At 36.7% G+C, this 20,804-nt stretch overlaps 1 protein-coding gene across 4 annotated transcripts in view; it reads left to right on the top strand.

Annotated features, from left to right (window-relative positions):
• LCLAT1 (lysocardiolipin acyltransferase 1) overlaps positions 1 to 20,804 on the top strand; it is a 229,471-nt gene that overhangs the window by 152,341 nt on the left and 56,326 nt on the right. For 3 of the 4 annotated variants that reach the window (XM_037806563.1, XM_037806562.1, XM_037806561.1), the window contains exon 6: positions 2,502 to 2,531. The exons of the other annotated variant lie outside the window; for it this stretch is intronic. In XM_037806563.1, coding sequence (XP_037662491.1) covers positions 2,502 to 2,531 — 30 coding nt within the window. The remainder of the gene's footprint in view (positions 1 to 2,501; positions 2,532 to 20,804) is intronic. 4 annotated transcript variants of the gene reach the window in all.

The following is a 20,804-nucleotide window of genomic DNA, read 5'->3' as shown; positions in this document are numbered from 1 at the left end:
TACTGTATTTTAGTTACTTGTTTGTCTGTTTCATTCATTAACTCTCAGTTTCCTGAATGTAAGAATCAAGTCTGTCTTGTTAACTTTTTTTATCCCCAGCGTTCAGCATGGAGCTTGGCATATAATAAATACTTTTTATATTTTTTTAACTAATCAGCTAATTGGTTGATATAATTTTGTAACCTGCTATGTCCAATATAAAGATTTAAAGTGGCTCACATAAATGTGTATGATGTAATAGCAGCAGCAACAAAACATAACTAAGACAAGAAATTAAAGGGCAAATAATGGTAAAAATTTAAAAACTGAATGTGAGGTTAGTACACAAAATATTTGTTTAAAAGTTCTAAATTTTTATAAAATAAGTGTCCAAAAATTACTTTGAGCTTACTGGTAGCTTCTGTAGAAGGAAACCAAAGAGCATCATTGACAAGGCCCATGAGATTAACATAAACCACATGCTTAGTAAAAGCACAGCTATTTCTGAAGGGCTTGAGAGAAATATCTCCCATGGTTCCTCACAAAGAGTACAGTGTCTAGTGTCATTCTGAGTCCAATATAACAAAACTTCTAGGGCTATTCCACGTGGCTTCATGATGCTTAGCCAAGCTGGCTAGAGGCATAATGCAATAGAGCATTTCACTCAAAGCCATCCTGCAAGAGGTCAAACGTTGATTTAGAATGTCTCAACTCTAAAGGTATGGCTAGACTGAGTGTCCTTCAAACCACTCTCCATAACTGGTATTTCACTCATCCACTGAGGTTTGGGTGAAAAAATGGGTTACGCTGAGTTTGATTACTCCTGGTAAAGCATCTGTACCAATATTTTGTATCACAGGTTAAGTGCAGAGCCAAGTGCTTTATTATAGGTGAACTGGGAGTAGGATTGACATCCTCTCAGAGAAGTTGAAGAGTCTAATGAAATTTCATGCATGGCTTAAAGGCCACTCTACCTCTGAACTAAGGTTGGCCAGTATGTTCCTCAGAAAGCAATAGTGATTTTAGTGTTTTTCACCTTCTGCAAAGCTTAACAGGCATGGTGCCTTGCTCACAGTAAGTCAGTAATGGTCACTGGCCAAAGCTCAGGCCCCTGCCTGTGTGGACTTTCTGGTGTGGTTTCTTGCTATGACTCTATGCCCTCTTGTGCTATTTCTTCTCCTATTCCAGTCATCAGTCTAGCTCCTATTGATCCTTCAAGATGGTTCAAGGGTCTTTTCGACTTCAGGCAGTTTTCTGATCTCTCCAGACTGTTGGGGAGATCTTCTTACTCTCATCATACTCTATATGTTTGTCTTAATCACTTTTTTTCATACTTCTTTGTAATCAATGATTTTTCTTTCTTTCTCCCCTGTTGGACTGTGAGCTCCTTTAGGGTAGATACTGGGCCTTGTTTACTCTTCTATCTGAGACCCCAGAAGAGTGCCAGGAATATTATAGATACTCAGTAGATTTATGTTTTCTACAGATTTTCATAGATGATGTTTTCAGCATCTCACACGCATGTATGCACCTCACGTGCTTGTTTATGCACATTTGATTAGTAATGCCCCCTACCACATTTGGTCTAGAGATTAGACCCTTGGAGATATTAATTCATATGGATCCCTTCATTGCATCACAGGTGAGATTTATGGCAGTGCCAGAGGGCCATGTGTGACAGATGTATGCACATATGGTAATAAAAGTGACTCTAAGACATTCTCCTCCGTTTTAACTACTAAAGGATAAAATTAAGACTGATTTTTAAAAATTATATATACGATTAGAAGGGAAATACAGAAGTATGCTATTTATAACTTAAATGAACAAGGTCTTAGAATTTGATCATGTAAGAATCAATTTGAAAATATGGATATTAATTAAATGTTTCCATGGTTCCTTAGTATCTGTCCTCAGTGTGTCTCAGATTCTGAGACAGCACTAAAGGGACAGTCACTGCCGGCTTGACTTCAAAAGAAGAAAAATTTTTTCCAGGGGCTATAAAATATATTTCTAATACCAAGCAGCTATCGTATATGCTTACCATTGTGGAAGGTAAGTCTGGGTTTTAATTAGTGCATGTTCCCCAGCTATTCTTAGAAGATTATTCTTTTCAAAGATGACTACAAATTATATATCCATTTTTTTTTACTCATTCAAAAGGCTTGTATGTGCCTAAAAATTGATGCCCTGTTATAATGTTTTTATTATTTTCTTAAGAGTAGCCCACTGATTAAAGAATACTGTGAACTGTGATATTTGCAAAATATGTTTATTTTAAAATTCAGAATTGTGGAAGAAGCTTTGAAAATAAAACTTGTGGAATTGCCCTTGAGTGATAACTTTCTGTAGACTACACTACTTGAACGGAGAATCATTGCATACCTTGAAATGTTCTGTCAGTTTTCCCTGAGGGCAAAAGCGAGAGACCTGAAACAATAGCAGGTGATGAAGGGAGCTGTGCCGCCAAGGTGTTAACTTACTGTGTGACAAGTACACACTAAACCTTTATGTCCTTACAGTGTATTTGAAGCAAGATGTAAGAGTTTCAGGTAAGTATGCAAAATGTATGTAACCATGTTTTTAGCCTCCTGTTCATATGAAAATCAAAAATTTTCTCATCAAAGGTTCATTTCAGTCTAAACTCTGTGGATCCTTGAATCCAGAAATTCATCTTAACAGGAGCTTATGCCTGCTTTTTTGGTTTTATATAGTATATAATTTCAATTTGAATGTATTTTTATTTCTTTTTTGGTTTTGTCCAAAAAAGCTTTGCCTGCTTCTCCTCTATTCTGGGCATGTATCCATTTCATTATTTATAAAGGTTGTGCCTTTTTTAGCTTGATAGAATTTTTTTCTTCCATATTCAAAATATTCTTTCTGTATTTTTTTAATCTCTAGGACCTTTTCTTGTGTTTTTTAATATTTGTTTTGAGTATTATAAAGGTATCATTAAGAAAACACCTTGCTGATGTGTGTGTGTGTGTGCACGTGCGTGCATGCCTTCGCACATGCAAACTAAGTTCATATACCTTCACTTTTTAAAAATAGCATTCTGATAAAGAAAAGCAAAGACCTACAAGAACATGAAACTAAATACAGAAATTGTTTACTCATTAATGTTGAAAATTGAATGGCTCTCTAAATGAATCATTTTCTCCATTTTGCTCTGCATTGATTGTTATGGCTATATTTTGTAACATAAGCACCCTGTAGTTATCATCTGATTGCTAAAAGCACCCAAACTCACTGTCATAGAGCCTGTGCTGAGCAAAACTAGGCCTGGTCAGTTATCATATGCAGGCTCCTCCATGCTGCACGAAGTGTCAGATGTTAAAAGAGTACTGGTAACTTTGTAATTCACCTGCTTTCTCCTAACAAAGTTATAGAGGAGAGTAAAGCATATATAGTCTCAGTTTCTTTCATTCCCTCCTCGACAAGCATATTAATTTGGCCACATGGCATAAATTCCAAGTATCCACCTACTTGGTAAGATTATCAACTTTTGAGAATCTGTTAAAACATGCATATACACACAAAATAACTGTTCTAGTGTGTTTTATTTTGTGATAAATAGTATCTTAGTGCAAATACTCTTCATTGTGACTTAATCATTTCTTTTTCATAGGAAACAATGATTGCAAGAGAAATAAAAATAGTAAAACTACTAATTTGCCTTTGTTTCTCAATCTGCGTTTTATAAAGTTTCTTTTCCAGTCATAATCTCATTTGATTATGTTAAACTAACAAGCTAATTTACAATGTGTTGATTCTTTTCACTTTAATATTTTACTTGGAAAAAAACACACCTCTCTCTTAACATCTCTTGACAGCAAGTTTCATGCTTGTGCTTTTCTGATTTTTTGTCTTCAACCATGACCATTATCTCTTTTGTTCATCTTACATGCCCAATTGTGATGACTAAAAATAGTTTTCTCTAGCAAATACCTGAGTACTGTTAAGTAAACATCTATTTGTTATTCCTTATTATTTGTTATTGTTATATATAACATATTTTTAATAAGAATCTACTGAACTTGGATAGTTGTCAGTGGGTTTTTAAGCAACTAGCTTTTGATAATGTGAGAGTACTTCACAATTTCCTAGGTGTTATATGTGAAAAATTTATGTTGAGAGTTGTTCATCTTATCTGTTGGTTAACAGTTTCTTTGAAGCGATAGATTTTAGCTCTAAAACCTCTCAATTCTTTGAATTAATTTTGCATTCGATAAATGTAGTCTGAAATAAAAGTCATTTAGAGCTCCATATGGCAATTTTGACAGTCTTTCAGACTGTTGTACAAACATTTAAAAAATAATGTTTAATAATTTATGTATTTATATATCCCCTGTTTCTTCATAGAATCTGAAATGTCCTGTAGCGGGCAATAAAATAAGTAAAACATGGCCCAAAGTATGCCAAAGTCAGATAATAAGGTTTGTCTTTGTAGAGGGCTTGGGGAACGCATATATAATTATTATCAAACTAAGAAAAGCTCCTCTAGTCAAACAGAAACATTAGTGGTGACCCTGCTAGAAGTCAGGGCACAAGGAGTCACCCAACTCCTTGCCTTAAGTTCTTGGTGATTTACAACTTACAGCAGAGAGGGGAGTGTTAGTTGATGCCTTTTCTCAGCACAGGTATCACTACTCTTGGGTCCCACTTCTGACTGAGTTAAGTTAACCAGCATTCCTCAAAACTGGACAACAAACTATTCCTATTTTTGCAGACTGTTTTAAGACATCATTTTAATAAAGACCTACCACTTGGCCATGAGATGATTCCATTTAGGAGAAGAACTTCATACTGTTTCTAGTGTGAGTACATGGAAATTACTTCTAATCTATAGGCGGTAGTACCTAAAAAGGCATTGAAATTCTTTTCTGGGTCATAAAACTTACATGTTTCTGTCTAGAACCGAGTCTTAACAGCTATAGTAGGTTCATAATATTAAATCCAAATGAGGTTTCCAAATATTTTTCAATTACTTGAGTTATAGAAATTATTAACAACTTTTCTGATAAGTAAAAAGCATCTTTCAATATGTTGGTTCCAATATTAGTTCCCGTAGTAATTCAAGTATACTTTAGCTATCTCTTATGTTACTAAATCAGCTGTATTGAAGGCTTATATTTTAATATTTTAGGGATGGACATTAGTAAGAACTGAAATAGTTAAGAAAGACTTGATAGGAAAACTGACTTTTGTTTACAGTTGACAAACCGATAGAGTTTAGGCAAAGGGAAACAAAAAAGTCTTACCTTGTAAGTAATATCACTAAATGCTGTGCTTTTTAGTGTTGTTTTATTTTAAAATTCTAAAGAAAATGTCTTTCTTTGTAAATGTTTGTAATTCAAATCTCAGATAATATCTTTGTCTTAATGATTAAAACCATGTGATCAAGGCATGCTGGTGACAGCACCAGAATAAAAATTGAAGATGAACATATCCCTGTGCACCCATTTGGAAAGTTAGTTTATTATCAAGAGCCAAACCAAGCAATATAGGAGTGCAGAGTAGAGAAGGGCCATGGTGAGATGGTAGAGTGAGAAAAAGTTTAGGGAAATTGGAACTTCATTTAGAGCTTGAGGAATGATAGGCTTTGAATTGGTAAAGAAATCGGAAGCATACAGTCAGAGTTGGAGATTTGGCAGTGGAGGTGAGTAGCTGTATGATAGGGTGTATAGACTGGCCTTATTGGAGCCTAGAGTTCATTTTTTTTTAAGTGGTAAGAGCCAAAGTTAGAGAGGTAGACTCAGTTGTCATGAAATCTCACTCTTAACAAAGTACAAAATAAAGGAATTAGAAATAGTGGGAGTTGTGAAGGTAGTGTTTATGACTTTATAAATATTCTAGGACTGGTGAGTAAATTGTTCCCTTCTTAGTATCCTGGGAGTTTATTTTCTTCCTAAGCAGTTTACTACTGATTCTCAGATAAAAAAAGGTCTCTTGGGTTTATCATCATTATAGTTATCCCAAAATAGTGTGTTATTTTGAAACTTCTACATTAATTATGTCCAATTTAAAGGAATACCCAGTAATTATACCTCATATGTTTTACATCTTCTTTGATCCATGAATGAGATATTTACAGACTGTATGATGGCATATAGTAGGAAAAGAGTATGATTCATCCTAATTATTAAGATGTTTCTAAGGAAGGAATCATTGTAGTGTATTTTTACAAATGGTTTTGAGACTTCAAAAAAATACTGCCTTCTCTGTGTATGGCTGTTAATGGTCATGATTTTCTATTTGCAAATATTGATTTGGTCTAAATCAATCTTTTCCAGCAGTAGTTGGCCTGTTTGCATGTCAGGGACTCAAGGGCTTTAATGGGTATATACGTTCTCTAAAGCATCAACAATTTGTCTGGAATTCTGTTGCCAGTAGAATCTTTGGACATAAAGTCCGAGAAGAGTCCTTTGGATGAAGCAATTAGAATGTATTTGGTGACCTTAAAGAGACAGTCATTTCACTGGAATGGGAGTGTAACAGGCCAGATGTGAGTGGAGTGAAGATTGATGTAAGTGGAGATAGCATGTTCAGATGACTCCTAGAGAGAGTTTGCTAGTAAAGGGGATGGGAGCTGGGATAGTCTATAGAAGAGGAAGCCTCATCAAGGATGAATAGGGTAGTTGAGTATTTTTAAAGGCTGAGAAGACTCAATAGAGGAAAAGTTGAAGGTGAAAGGATTATTGATGGAGCAAATTTTCTAAGAAGTTGGAAGAGATAGGACCAGAAACAAAGTTAAGGGTATTCCTCATTTTCTAATACAGGAGGCAAGGTTGAGTATGAATATACATTTTAGTTTGGGGATGAGGGATGCTTTGATGGAAGGCCCTGTTCTCTCTATCAAATCAGAGGCTAGGTACTCTGATGATGATGGTGAGTGGTTAGGGGGTGGAGGTGATTGATGTGAGTTTGAAATAGTTGCTATGGAAAGTAAGAAGAGGAAACTGACCATAAACAAATAAACGCACTGTTATAGGCCCAGATTGAGTGCCCATTGCTGCTCAAAGCTCCACTCAAAGTGGATGACCACATTCTCTGCACAGGCCCTACTCCTGCCACTGTCATCTCTTCTGCCTTTCATCAAATTCCACCTGTTCTACCAGCTCAGGTAGATCATTTATTGATCTATAACACTGGACTGCTCTAAAGAATCACATAATTTACAAATATAGATTGTAAGTTCCTTTAGGACAAGAATCAAATATCTGTCACTCTGTTTTTCTCCCTCTCTTTCTCCACCTAGGGCAATGTTGCTTCATTTGTCCATAAATATAAACAAATGAATTAATGAAAGAAGCAAATCTACTATGACCAAACAAGAGCAAGTGGGCTGCTATAGAAAGATAAAGTTTGTCAGAGTTCTTTACCAAACTAAACCCACAGTTATTTTATGTGAATATATAACTTGCCTTTCACAATGGCAGTGGAATGTATGTATTTGTAGGTGATTATTCTAACTTAGGTGGCTCAGGTTATTTAGTTTTGGGCTTAATTGTATTCGCCTAGTCATTAAGACTCACTCCAATCACAATCTCAGTTGTGTCCAGCTTTGCTTATTATTCAGCTTTTTCCTTGGTGTTTCTAACAGCAAAGGTGCTAAAGCCATAGGAGACCATAAATCCATAGATTAGGCTTCCTTTTTAAATTTCTTCTCAGTTTGTTTTTCACTCTGTGACTCACTGTGCTGTGCTGAAGGAACTTTGTGTACCGACTTCAGTATCTTATGCTGTTGTCCCTACAAGGTTTGGCTAGGAGAGAAAATCTCCAGACAAAAACATCAAAGAAGTAGCAGTTATGGAAAATGGAAATGTTAGCCATAGCAAAATCTGATGGAGCATGTCTGAGAATTCTTAACTTCTGCAGCCTTGAGCCTCATTGGCTAGTAGCTCACAACTTACTTCTACACATTAAATCCGATTTCTGTTCTCTTATAAAGGTCATCTTCTTTTAAATGACTTCAGAAATTTTTAATAATCAGATCTTTGTATTCTGCTGACCATTTTTATGCCTTTATTTTATACTCCAATTAGCTCTTTGGTATTTTTATTTAAAGTGTGGCCCACACAGATTTAAGCTAGGTTAAGCCAACAGATACAACTAACTGTTTACTGGGTATTAATCAGAATGATGTTGTTGTAGCTGTTTGTTAAAATACAACTCAGTATTTAGACCTTAACTTGCATTTGTAGCACTTTATTTGGCATTATTCATTTGAGGAACTAAGCTTGAAAGTTACCCAGATACTTCTATTGCCTCTTTTGCCATTTTGGTTATAGAGATACAGATAGCAATCATAACTCAAATTCCATTTCTGTGAACTGGAAGATCATGGGTTTTATTATTTCATTAAAGTGCAACCCAAAAATAAGTCTACCACATCACCACAACAATAGCAGCTTTATCCTCTGCTATTGCCCTTCACCCTGGATTATTTTTCTTGTTTCGGTGATACTGGTCCATCCACTCAATTCCAGATTTTCCCACCTTAACCCTCAGTGCAGTCTCTGGCCAGAATTTGCTAAATCTTTATACTCTTCCATTGGAGAAAAGTGGTCAAAACAGATAAAACCCTCAACTTCTAGGTCTGCTGAGTTTGCCCTGAGTAAGCCAGTGTATTATCAAGTGAAATGAATAAAATGCAGACAGAAGAGGAAGAGAAATCTTTCCAAGCCAACTACCATTCATGTCTGTAATACTTTCTGCTTATACTGTTGAATTTCCACCAGATAGGTCTCTTAGGCTTCTGTGTATTGGTATGTATTATATATAGTGTTTTTTAGGGGGTAGCCACTTTGATTTTAGCTTTGTTTTGGTCTGTTTTCTCTTGCTGAAATTATTAGGTAGGGTATTTGAGGTGGGGAAAAAAGATGAGAAATGAAGGGTCATTATTAATTGTGATCATCTCCTCCATGAAGCTTTTCCTGATCTGGTCAGCTAGAAATAGAGTCTCTATCTTCCCTAAATTCTTCTAGTATTTTAACTGCACTTCTATTAAGATTCAGCAGTGTATGCTGTAGCTGCATATGTGAACCTCTCTTTTTCTGCCCTGTTAGTCTGTTGGCTGCCTGCTCTTGCTCCCTTTTTTTTCTCTACCTTCAGTATTTCTAGCTAAATGTAGCTTAGTTGTGGTTGTAGTTGTTGTTTTTGTTGTTATTCTGGCTGGCTGTTTCACATCTAGAATGGCTTTAATATTAAAGAGGGCTTCTCGGGGACTTTAATAAGTCCATTCAAGATATATGTTTGGTAGATACAGATGTCACACTCTTAAAGAAGGTTAAAGAACATCACTGCTTTATAGGGGTTAGAGTTTGATGACACATTGCCATACTCTGATGTTATCCTTTAAGCTTCTGTGTTTCTTGTTATTATTTTCTAGTTTGTTGTCCATGTGTAATATTAGCAGTGTGCTTTCCAGGTAGCAGAATTTTGTTATAGTTGCTGATGCAGTTTAGGGAGAAAAAGTCCATGATGGCAATTAGTCTGACTTTATCTCTTTAGGATTATCAGGCCTCTGTAATGATTAGAATTGAGAGAACTGGCTATATTCTAGATTCTTACTTTACAGGTCTTGTGTCTTCAGTAATGTCCTTTGCTTCTCAAGCGCATCACGGAGCATCAGTCATCTTTCCAACAATGTTATTTAGTGCTCATGAACTGGAGAACTGGAAAAGTTTGCCCAAGGAAGAACCAACTGCTATGCTGATGAGGAACCATCATTAATATATTTCACAAACTCTAGGCTTCCTTAAAGGCTATGAATGAAGGTGAAATATTGAGATACCAGAGTGACTTTATAATAGTCAGTTACAGTCTCTAAGAGGAACATGGGATGAATAAGAATCTTAATCTTCAATGTGAGTAGCTCATTTTTCTAACAACCACCTCTCTATTGTCTGCCTTACTGTTGCCCTCGCAGGTAAAAGCTGTTTATTCTCCTGTATCTCACTACCTTAAGTTCTTAATTCACCTATGACTTATCCACCCTGGAGTTAAAAAGTTCTCTTTTTTATTTCTTTGAGGCTTTTACCCTCCAAATAGAGCAATCTTTATTCCCCTCAGATAGCAGTCACCGTCATCTGTATTCTCTGCCTCAGCCCTCATTTTACTGGAGACTTGGCACCTGGCTCTGTCTTCCATTTCATCCCTGGTCTAGCCATCCTCCTAGATAACGTCACCATCTACCTCATCCATTCAGCCCAGTTACTTGATCTCATTACCCACACTACTTCATACTTTTGGATTTTGCCTTCTAGAACTGTTCCACCTGTCAAATGTTAGCTTTTGAAACACCTTACTCACTGACCACAATCGCTTATATTGCCAGCTGTCAGTAAGTTAATTCCCGTACCACTATTCTTTACTTTCTTTGAGATCTCTAGTCCCTTAATGCCCTTTAACTTTTTCCTTATCCATAAGCCTCCTCTTGTGGTCACCCTTCCCAGTTATACTCTGCAGTCCATCCTTTCAACCATACTCTTGCCAGCATCCTCAACACCTTAGCCCTATTGCCTTTGGGTGGCCCACACCTGGCAGAGGTGCAATCCTGGCTCTTGCCAGCTGCCTCCCTGCTCTACACTGCACTGGCTTTGAGCTCTGCTGAAGAAATTATCCCAAACCACACAGATTACTGCCAACATAAATTTTGGTTTGCTGATCTCAAAGGGACCCTCAATACTGGTTACCAATTTGGCAGCTTTCCCATTCTCTACAGTAGTAATTTCAAGCTTCCTCCATCTTCAAAACTCCAGCCCCTACCCCACTCACATCAGTTTCTTTTAAAAATAAATTAGAAACCATCAAGCTAGCATCCCTTCATCTTTCTTTCATCAAGCCTACAGATTTACCTGACTCGCGTTCAATATTTCTTCCTGTTACGATGAAAGAGGTCGTCCTCCTACCTAAAACCACCTTTTCCCCCATCTCTACACTGAATCCCATAGCCTCCTGCCCCCTCAGGAAACCTCAGTCCAAACTTTGTCCTCTTTCTTTACTGTATCTGCAGGTATCTACTTTACTATTGGTTCATTCTTTTCAGCATTTGAAGTTGTTCCAATGTCTTTAGTCTTTTAAAAAGAAAAGAAAAGCTTTATAACTAACTATACAGACACTTGTTTTTAACCCCGTGCACCACCACTCCCATGCCAGCTTCCATTTTAACCCCTCTTCCCCATTCAGACTCAAGCTTCTCTGAAGAGTTGTCTGCTTTCTATCACCACATCCTCCTCTCCCAAGAACTTTACAACCCCGTGTAGTCATTCTTTTACACCTTGTATTCCACTCAACCTGAATAGTTTCTCAAGCAGCTATCTTGTTGTAAAACTCAAGTCTTGCCCTTTCTTTTCTTGCCCTCTCATCAACATTTGGTCCTGATGGACACTTCCTCATTCCAGAAACATTCTCTGCACTTGGATTCCATGATACCACTGGAATGTAATAGTTTAGGAAGACTTGGTGTAGAGGACAGAATTCTGGGCTGTCTTCCAATACTAAGATTTCACGATATTCTGAGATTACAGGAATCTTCAGTTCTCTTTGTTTATGAAGCTTAGGCAATTTGTGGTTATTTAAGCATGGTAGTCTTTTTTTTTTTTTTTTTTTTAATGTTGAAACTACAGAGTGCAACATCTTTCCCATGCGGTTACTGTAATTTCAAAGAAATTATTTTTGGTAACTATTTGTGATTGTAAAATTTCTCAGAAATAGAAGAGCCCTCTAGGGAAGCTTTAAATAGAACTTAGCTGGACTGAATTTACAGTCATCAGATCTGAAGATACGCACTTTGATGGTTTAAGTTCTCCTTTGAAGTTCTGAAGTCCAAGAAGTCCTATTAATATTCTAAAGAAGTTTTTATAGTTATAAAAATAGGCTTATTATCTAATTTAATTTCCAAAGAGAGTAAGATGCCAGAGTAATAATATAAGAAAAAAATGAAAACTGTTGTAAAAGAGTTAAGCAAAGCTTGAATAATTTATAATTCCTACCTCTCCTCATAATATCTACGATATGAAAGATTTGATGGTTTATGGTAAACTTTTCTTTTAGTAGCTTTCCCTTTAGGCAAATAATTTGACTATGTTACAAGTGGGACAGATTGATTTTATCCAAGATCAATGTTTTAAAAATGTGACCGGTTTTAAAATTGTTGTGTTCGTTCACATGTCCTCAGCTCTTCCTAACCTAAAGATACACATGAGGTTATGTTAATGCCAAAAAAAGTGCCTAACTCTGGAACCTCAGCACCTCTCGCCAAGTCTCCACCAATAATTTTCAAGCATTTCTGGAGTGTCTCGTGGTCTCTGGTCTTCTGGTAGAAGTACAGTCTGTAATCCTCACCAGAAGGCCAACTCAATCAGGTCATCTCATGGCCAGGAGACGTGGCTTCACTGCCTAGGACATGGCTCCCTGTGCTCTCCAAGCTGCCGACTCCCCAAGGGCCCAGTGGCACTGTACTCTCTCTGTCCTGCGTGAAGCTTCTTCTGCCTTTGAATTAGACTCTTCTCTCTCCCTAAGGCTCAGACCTAATCCTTGGGGAAAAGACGCCTTACCGTCTTTACAAGTTTCTGCTCTTAGGTCTGGGTCCCAAACATCCTCTCAGAGGCTTCTACTCCACTGCTGTGTTGTTCATGCACATAAGTGGGGGTGGAGAGCAGAAAAAGACCCAGTGAAATCCAGTCAACCAAAAGTTTACAGAAGCCTCCAAAAGTTGCTAGAAAGTCTTTACTTCACATTATGAATCGCTACAAATGTGACAGTTAAACAAAATTTTGATAAACAGTACCTTTTGTAAATTTTGCAAATTGGTCATTTGGCAGATTGATCCTTTGGTGAATTGGCCTGCTTTCCAGGTCATCAGATATTAAATCCCAGTTAGGTTCATTTGGTACTTTCTCTTGCCATAGTCTTCCATGACAGTGAGCTTCCGAAACACTTTAAAAATTGCATGTCTTCCAGTTGAAGCATGGTTACACAGTTAGCTTTGTTAAGAACAAAATGTTATCTCCCTGGGGTTTGGTGTATACAACACAATAACAGTAGTTTTTCTAGGATATAGTGTTGCACTGCTCTGCTACACAGCTGGATGCTGACCTTGTTTTTGCTTATCTTTAATTGGATGAGTTGAGGAAAGGATAGTTAGTAACTGGAATATATGTTTATTCTAAGCTAGGAGAGTGACTGAGGCGGTGCAATGTCAAGGAAAAAAAAAAGGAGAGAAAAGGAGCATTGTATATCCTCTATAGGCTCCATCTAGAAGATCGATGATCTAATAAAGATTTAAATTGGACGTACAGTGACATAAAAATGTGTCTTTCTCCTGCTCATCTAATTCCTGAATAGTAAAACAATTGAATTGGGGTGTCTGTTCTTTAAGCACTAGTATTATTAGAGTGAATTGAATTCACATATTACACTGGGTATCTTCTTTGGAAAGCAGCAAACAAAACAAATAGATACACAGACACATATAGCTTTTCTTTATAGTTGTGTCAATTTTACCTTTGTTATTTAAAACATATTAAACTGTGGAAGAACTTTTATTCTGTAATTTCCGAGTTCCCTTTGGATTTGCTACTGCTCTCACAGGCTTTTGTGTCCATCCCATTTGCTGTCTTTGACAAATACTCAGTAATTGGCCAGTATTAGTCAGCTCTTCTCTTGCTGTTCATCCAATGTTTAAAAAGGACCCCTTGTAATAAAATGCAGCATCCAAGAGGTGATTCGAGCTTAAGTTTTCTGCTTTCTGAATGGCATTTAAATTTTTATTTTATTGAATTGTTTTGTTTGTTTTTGAAGCAGAGGTGGTAATTATATCTTCTCTGGAGTAAGAGAGTTCAAGGTCATCTTCCAGCAGCACTGCACTGCTGGTGCATTTGATTTCACTTATATAATCTTTCCACTCTTAGGTTTTATCTAGAAAAGACTTTTGGAACCTGCTGTATCTATAAGAATTCTGGCTTCTTCTGCATAGTGAGGACCTCCATCCATATAAACTCTTGGTGATTCTAGAGCATCATAGGCAAAGAGAAGGTGACTTGAAAATCATTTAAAAATTTTTACCAGCTATTTACAATATATTTCCACCACTAACCCTAAAATACTCTAGGGCTTTTGCTAAATTTCTTTTATGGTAGGAAAAAAAAAATAATAGCCTAGTTATTCCTTAACTGCACCAAGTTTATAAATGAAGGAGAAATCACCTGACTTCTAAAAGGAAGTGAAAAATGGCTTAGAAAGAATAAAAGATGTGATTCATCTTACCATGTGGTGATAAACCTATATATTACCCACTCATAAGTGACGGTGAGTCTGATATATATTGTAGGGATGACAAGGCATGACTTCTACATGGAAGAGGGAAAGGAATAAGCAAATTACAGATTTACTTTGGAATGGAAACTTGTCATTAAAAACAATCATCTTATGTTTCACTGTCTGAAATTCAGTATGAGTTTCAGGAACTAATTATCCAGCAGCAGCTAGTGACATGGAGATATATTAAATATACATAGAAGACTCAAATACTTGAACATGCAAAGGGCCAGGTCAGTTTATATTTATGCCAATAAAACAAGATCCAGGTTGCCAAATACTATATTAAAACAATAAAAAATAGTAAGTACTAAGGAAATGCATAGCCAAGGCTAATTAATATGCCTTCCACTACCTGACTAGAGACCACTAATGAAATACACGGTTTGATTTGTAACATCAGAGCATGCTGTTATATTGCAAGTTTCATGTTCTAAAATTTCTCCCTCTTTTCAATCCTTCAATTCAGAGGTGAAATTGGATAGTTGGCATGCAGTTTGCTTTGCATTTGTCAGTCAGCAGATATATGAGCGCTGCTTTCACAGTTAAGGGCGTTGTAGAAAACAGAGTTTGTTTGACTGAAGTTGGAAATGTAAATATCACATTTATATTTTGCATTCCCTTCCAGACTAGCATGTGCTTATCAACTTGCTAAACTGTCCCTATCACATCTGTAAAATGAGGATACCTGCCTCACATTGTCAGGAACAAGAACTATTGTCAGGAACAAATTACATAATTTGTATAAAGAGCTTAGGTCAGTGCTTGGACCACACTAAATGTTCAATAAACACAACATCATGGTTATCACTAATTACCTGTTTGAGTACAGATTTCAGTTGCTGAGCTTTGAGTTCACCACTGAAGCAGCTTCATGGACATTTGAGCTAGAAGTAGAATCTTTATGTTGTATCCTTTTAAAGTCAACAAATGGAAGAAGACTTTGGAATTATTTTTATTACCTTAAGTGAAATAGTATATTCTTTTATTTTCCAGTTTAGTTTAACACTTTATACAAGTGTTAAAAGCAACTGTTTTATATCCATATATTGTTACATTTGAAAAGTTCTGGTACTTGATGGAGGACATAATTCTACAAAAATTTTATTGAATGCTTCCGATAACCAGACCCTCAAATACAAGCGTTAATAAAAATAGACCTGTCTCCCTTATCACAGAGGCTATGAAAGGAGAAAGACATGTAAAAAAATTACTAGCACTCTATACAGTTCCACCCTTCTATGCACTTCCCTTTGCCTTGAATACCCCATCCAGTTCTGCAGCAAATGCCCATAGACTTTAAAAATGGAGCATAGCTCTTGCTCTTTCTAGAAACTTCTTTGCCTCATCCTACTCCACCAGAGAATTTTTCGTTCTGTCCTTTGAATGTCTCTGTATCTTGTACATTCTTACACCATTGCCCTTATCACATAGCATAGTATTTGATGGATTTACGTGCCCACCTCTCCGACCAGCCTGTAAACATAACGCAGATGATTGTTCATCGTTTTGGTCCTGGCACCCAGCTCAAGGCCTGGCACCTCGTAAGCACTCTGCAGAGGTCGGGTGAATGGATACTCTCTACCCTTCTTCCCTCTCCAATCCCTCTGCCACATCCCAACATATACCTTGGAAAGTTGGTGATAGAATAGCAAAGAAATGAACCAAAACTCAAAATATAGGAAGGAATATTAAGAAATCAAATTTAAAATAGCATATATTGTTTCTTCTTTCCTAATTTACTAGTTATATTCATGTATAGTAAAACCCTGTTGGAACAAGTAGGACTTTTTTTCAAGTCTGAACAAATTATATTATTTGGAGACCTGGGCTGAAATATGCCATTATTTCATGTATGAAGAAGGGGGTTGCTAAGCAGAATAACAGTGTATTACTGCTCGAGGATTGTTTAATCCATTTCAGAAATTTTAGTAGCATCCATTTAGATATATTCAGTTATTGCATTGATTACAGATGATAATAAAAACTGCTGATGTATTAAAGTTGGTGCAATAGGACCTGTTATTTACCCATCTGCTAACAGCTGTTTCCTTTGACGAAATATACTTGAAGCAACAGAAATGCCATTCTTTTCAAAGCCTACACTGGAAAATAGTTCCTCTATTTTGCAGTTAATCTGTATCAAAGAGCTCTTGAACTCATTACCTTCAGTACTGAGTTGCTATAAAACCAAGACCTAGTTACAAGGACTTTCATAATTTAAAATCAAATGCAAGGTGACAGTGTAAAATCGGGCAAAATGGTACATCCTCCTTGTATTTTACCTACGCTCGATCCTTGCATCTATCTAGTTGGAAAGTAATAGAAAATTGTGCTTGAAACGAGTTTCATGGAAATATAATCCAGTCCTCTCACCTAGTAAAGCCATCAGATTGGGCTTTTAATAAAAGAGCTGGAAGATGATGTAAATTTTCATTTCTCTATAATTAAACTGTTTTGGCTTCTTAAACTGCTGAGCTTTCTCCTTTCTTTGCCGGTATAAGTAGCACCACTAAGAAACTCCTGCCATTCCAGACTCGGTGTTTCTATGTGATTTCTCCACTCTTCTGCTCTAGTTATATGTGAAAGAGACTTCTGTGACATCAGATTAGAGACAACCTCCTGCCAAGTTTCATCAGGAAAATGTAAAATTCTAGTTCTAAAACCTGTCAATCTATTGACTTCTCAATTTGTTTCATCCCCTCTTGGCCCTCCAACTCATTTTTTAAAAATTGCATAATTGTAATTTAGGTTTTATATGTTAATAAAGTTTTTATAGTTCCACACCTGTATTTTTACAGCCTGGAACTCAGATTGGGTAGGGGGCTGCTATTTTTCATTATAAGCCTTAATTGTGTTATTTGATTTTTTAATCTATGTGTATATGTTACTTTAATAAAAATTAAAGAAAAAAATCCAAAACTCTACCAAACTGTTTCATGCCAGAATACATGTTTTTCTCTGTATTCAAATAATCCTACAGATTTCCTTAGTTGTTTTTTTCTCAACATTTTGTTATGAAAATTTTCAGGCATACAGTAAAGTTCAAAGAAATTTACAGTGAACATTTATCTACCCAGACTGAGATTCCACTCTTAACATTTTACCTTACTTGCTTTATTGCATATCTATTCCTCTTAGTTGATTTTAAGCTATGTTTAAAGGCCACTTTATAATTGAATTTAGAGCTTTCTTAGTCCTCTTATTGCTTACTTGTTTTCTAAATTTACAAGTAGTGTTGCTGTTTCATTTAGTGTAAGATTCTTTTAATGTTACTAACAGTAATAAAAAAGAATGTGTGTTATGTCTGTACATGTATAGAGATAGCTACTAGATACAGACTCCCTTCCTAAATCCTAAAGGCTGTCACCTCAGATTGTGCTAGTCTTCAGGAATTATTGCCTCTTTACTTCATTGGATTTGTCTTTTCCTACTCTGTTATGTTCCTTAAAGATCAAGTTTGATCACAGCCTTTTTGTTAATAAGACAATTATTACATATCTTTCATTCCCCGAAACAAAAGGGAGGTAGTTTTCATGGTGTTGTCTGGTATACACAGCCATTTCGGATCACTGAAGTTCCCCAATCATTTATTTGTTTTCTTTCTTAGGGATTGATGTGCAATAGATTATTACTGGTATACAGAAGCTCTCCTTCTTGCCTGCCTCTTTTTCTCTTCGCTCCACCCTCTTCTTGATTCATACAGTAAGCCCAGATGTTTTCTTATCTTAGGCTTTAGTCATTCATTCAAACCACTGCTAAAGTTGGTATTCTCAGTGCCCCCTGCACACATCAAGCCTGTTCCCAACTAGAGCCTTTGTCCTTATTTGCAATACCACCCCTCCCATTCCTCCCTATATTGTTCTTAACTAACATCTTTCCAGAGCCAGCTACTGTGGGCCTTTGCTGACCTTAATAGGTAGATTTTAAAATGATACCTTGGAAAGGCTTATTTATTAATATCAAGGTTACATTTATGCCAAGGGTTTCAAATAATGGGTCTGCATAGTTTTCCAAGAGAGATCCTGAATTTTGGGATTCTGAGCTTGAATTTGGTATGCAATCACTTTTCAACTATTTTTACTACCTGCCAAGAGCTGTTGTAATATTTCTGGATGATTTTTCAACACTGAGTTGCTCTATGACTGAACATAATTACTAAAGTGGTGAAAGGATCAAAGCAGAACACTAAGTTTACTTCAGTGTATTATTTCTTTTGGTTAAGGACCAATAAGACCAAGATTGTGGATCTAATCCCATGTGGACCAGTTAACTTCCCACCACTAAATACTTTTAGCAGTCACATGAATATGACTAATTTAGCACAGACCTATTTATCATGGTCAGTGATGCAAGCTTCAAATCCTAAGGCTGACACATGCAGAAAATAATATATTTTAATGAAAGCATTTAAGTTCTTTGGCACGGTTTTGATTTTTTTTAATATGATGCCAGAGACATACCAACAAACTGATGCAAATGTTACGTATTAGTTCTTTGTAAATGCCTGTAAGTTCTTTGCAAATTTAATTGGCATAGCATATAAATCTAAAACGATTGCTAAACAGTTATAATCTTCAAAAAATGCAGAATAAAGGAATAGCATAAAATTGAGAACAAGTCAGATTTGGGGTCAACTCCGATAGTGGGCTGTTAGAATGAATGCAAGTGATGAGGGGGAGGGGCGGTTGGCAACCTTCTCATGCCATGTTGAGGAGGCTTTTTGGTTGGTTTGTTTCCACCAAGTTGCTGTCCTAAAAAGATTTAAGGTGGCAGACTAAAACAGTTAAATTTAATCAAACAGACCCAGGGAAAACCTGTAGGCTTTTTCACCTCAAGAGTAATAAACTGTTAGGTGTGTTTGAAAGAGATTATCCCTGCAGCTGTGCTAGCAGTTATGCACGAGTAGATTCCTGAGCTTTTAAAATCACAAACATGTTTTGCTACAGTACATCTCACTAACCACTTGGAAAATGCATACCCTTTAGAAGAGTTTATAGTTCATTTCTTCCACAGCTGACTACCAGACCAAAAGTCTTCCAGCTGTAGATGTTAAAGAGAACTTTAAAAAGTTCTTTCATGAAGCTGGACTTCGGTAAAATGGCTGAAGTGGTGCAATTGATGTGGTGGGTTGGAGCTCCCCCTAGAAAAAACAAGTTCTTAAACTTAATCTATTCCTGTGGTGTGAACTCTTGTAAATAGGACTTTTTGATATGGTTACTTCAGTTAGATTGTGACCCAGCTGACTCAGGATGGATCTTAATCCTGTTACGTAGGGCCTTAAAGGGAAGAAAGAGAAGGGAGACGCCAAGAGAGGCCACCATGTGCTTTGCTATGTAACAGAAAAACCAAGGACCAAGAATTGCTAGCAGCCCAGCCCCAGAACATCACAGTCTTCTGGGACAAAGCATCTCCTTGATGACGCTTCTATTTTGGACTTCTCCTAGTCTCAATACCATGAGCTAACAACTTCCAGCTCTTCAAGCCAACCCGTGGCATGATATTTGCTTTAGGAATGAGGAAACTAAAACAGCTGGTTTCAGAGGTCACCATCTACCCCCTCAGTACTTCCTACCAAGTGACTATGTCCTGCTGTTCTTTGGCCAGCTTAGCCTTCTACCTGAACATGTCTGCATTGGGAATTGTTCTATATTCTGCATTTCCGTCCTTGTCCAGAATCACCAGTTCTGTGTCTCGTTTCTTTAAGAGCTTTTCATAAAGTAGTTATTCTAGTTATTCTAAGCAATTGTTTCACCATAATGCCTTTCTTTTTCTTCCTTTCTCTATATTATACACGTTTAATAACAAAGAGCTTCTATTTTAATGCTGTGAAATAAAGGATCGATTCTGATGATGGGAAGTTTAGGCATCATGGCCATCCACTTACCAAGCTGTTCGATGCAGATAATCCTTGAATGGTGCTCCTCACATCGCACTGGCTCAGTATGAGACCAGCCCTGGCTTCCCATTCCTTGTCTTCAGCTTGACCACAGAGACACTGAGAGAGACATGAGAGGATCTCTATAAATGGAGATTCTGCAACTTTCTTTCAGAAACAGTGAAACATAATTTAGAGAGGAAATTATAAACATTCTCCAAAGCAACACTGTTAGAGAAAAATGGAGTAAGTCCTTCAATTTTCTGAAGGAAAATGATTTCCAACTAAGAATTCAGAACATACCTGAATTTGGAATCAAGTCTGAAGGCAGAATAAGCATTTTTAAGCACCCAAGATCTCATAAAATTTACTTCCCATGCACCTCTCTCAGGGAGTTACTGGAGGATGTGTTCTAACAAAAGACAAAAACAAAAAAAAGTAGTTAGCGAAGAAAAAGGAGAATACGAGATTCAGGAAACAAGGAATACAGCATAAGAAGGGAATTTCTAGGATTATGGTGAAGGAAGATACAGAATAACCACTGTGCAACAGGCCTTGGAAATTGTAGTCCAGATCATGGATCTGATCAGAGCAGGAGGATGGAGGGTTCCAGGAGGAATGTCTT

This window comes from Choloepus didactylus, chromosome 17, assembly GCF_015220235.1.
Source record: "Choloepus didactylus isolate mChoDid1 chromosome 17, mChoDid1.pri, whole genome shotgun sequence".
NCBI classification, from domain to species: domain Eukaryota; kingdom Metazoa; phylum Chordata; class Mammalia; order Pilosa; family Megalonychidae; genus Choloepus; species Choloepus didactylus.
The sequence above is the reverse complement of the archived record's forward strand: the minus strand, read 5'-3'. Positions and strand labels throughout refer to the sequence as shown.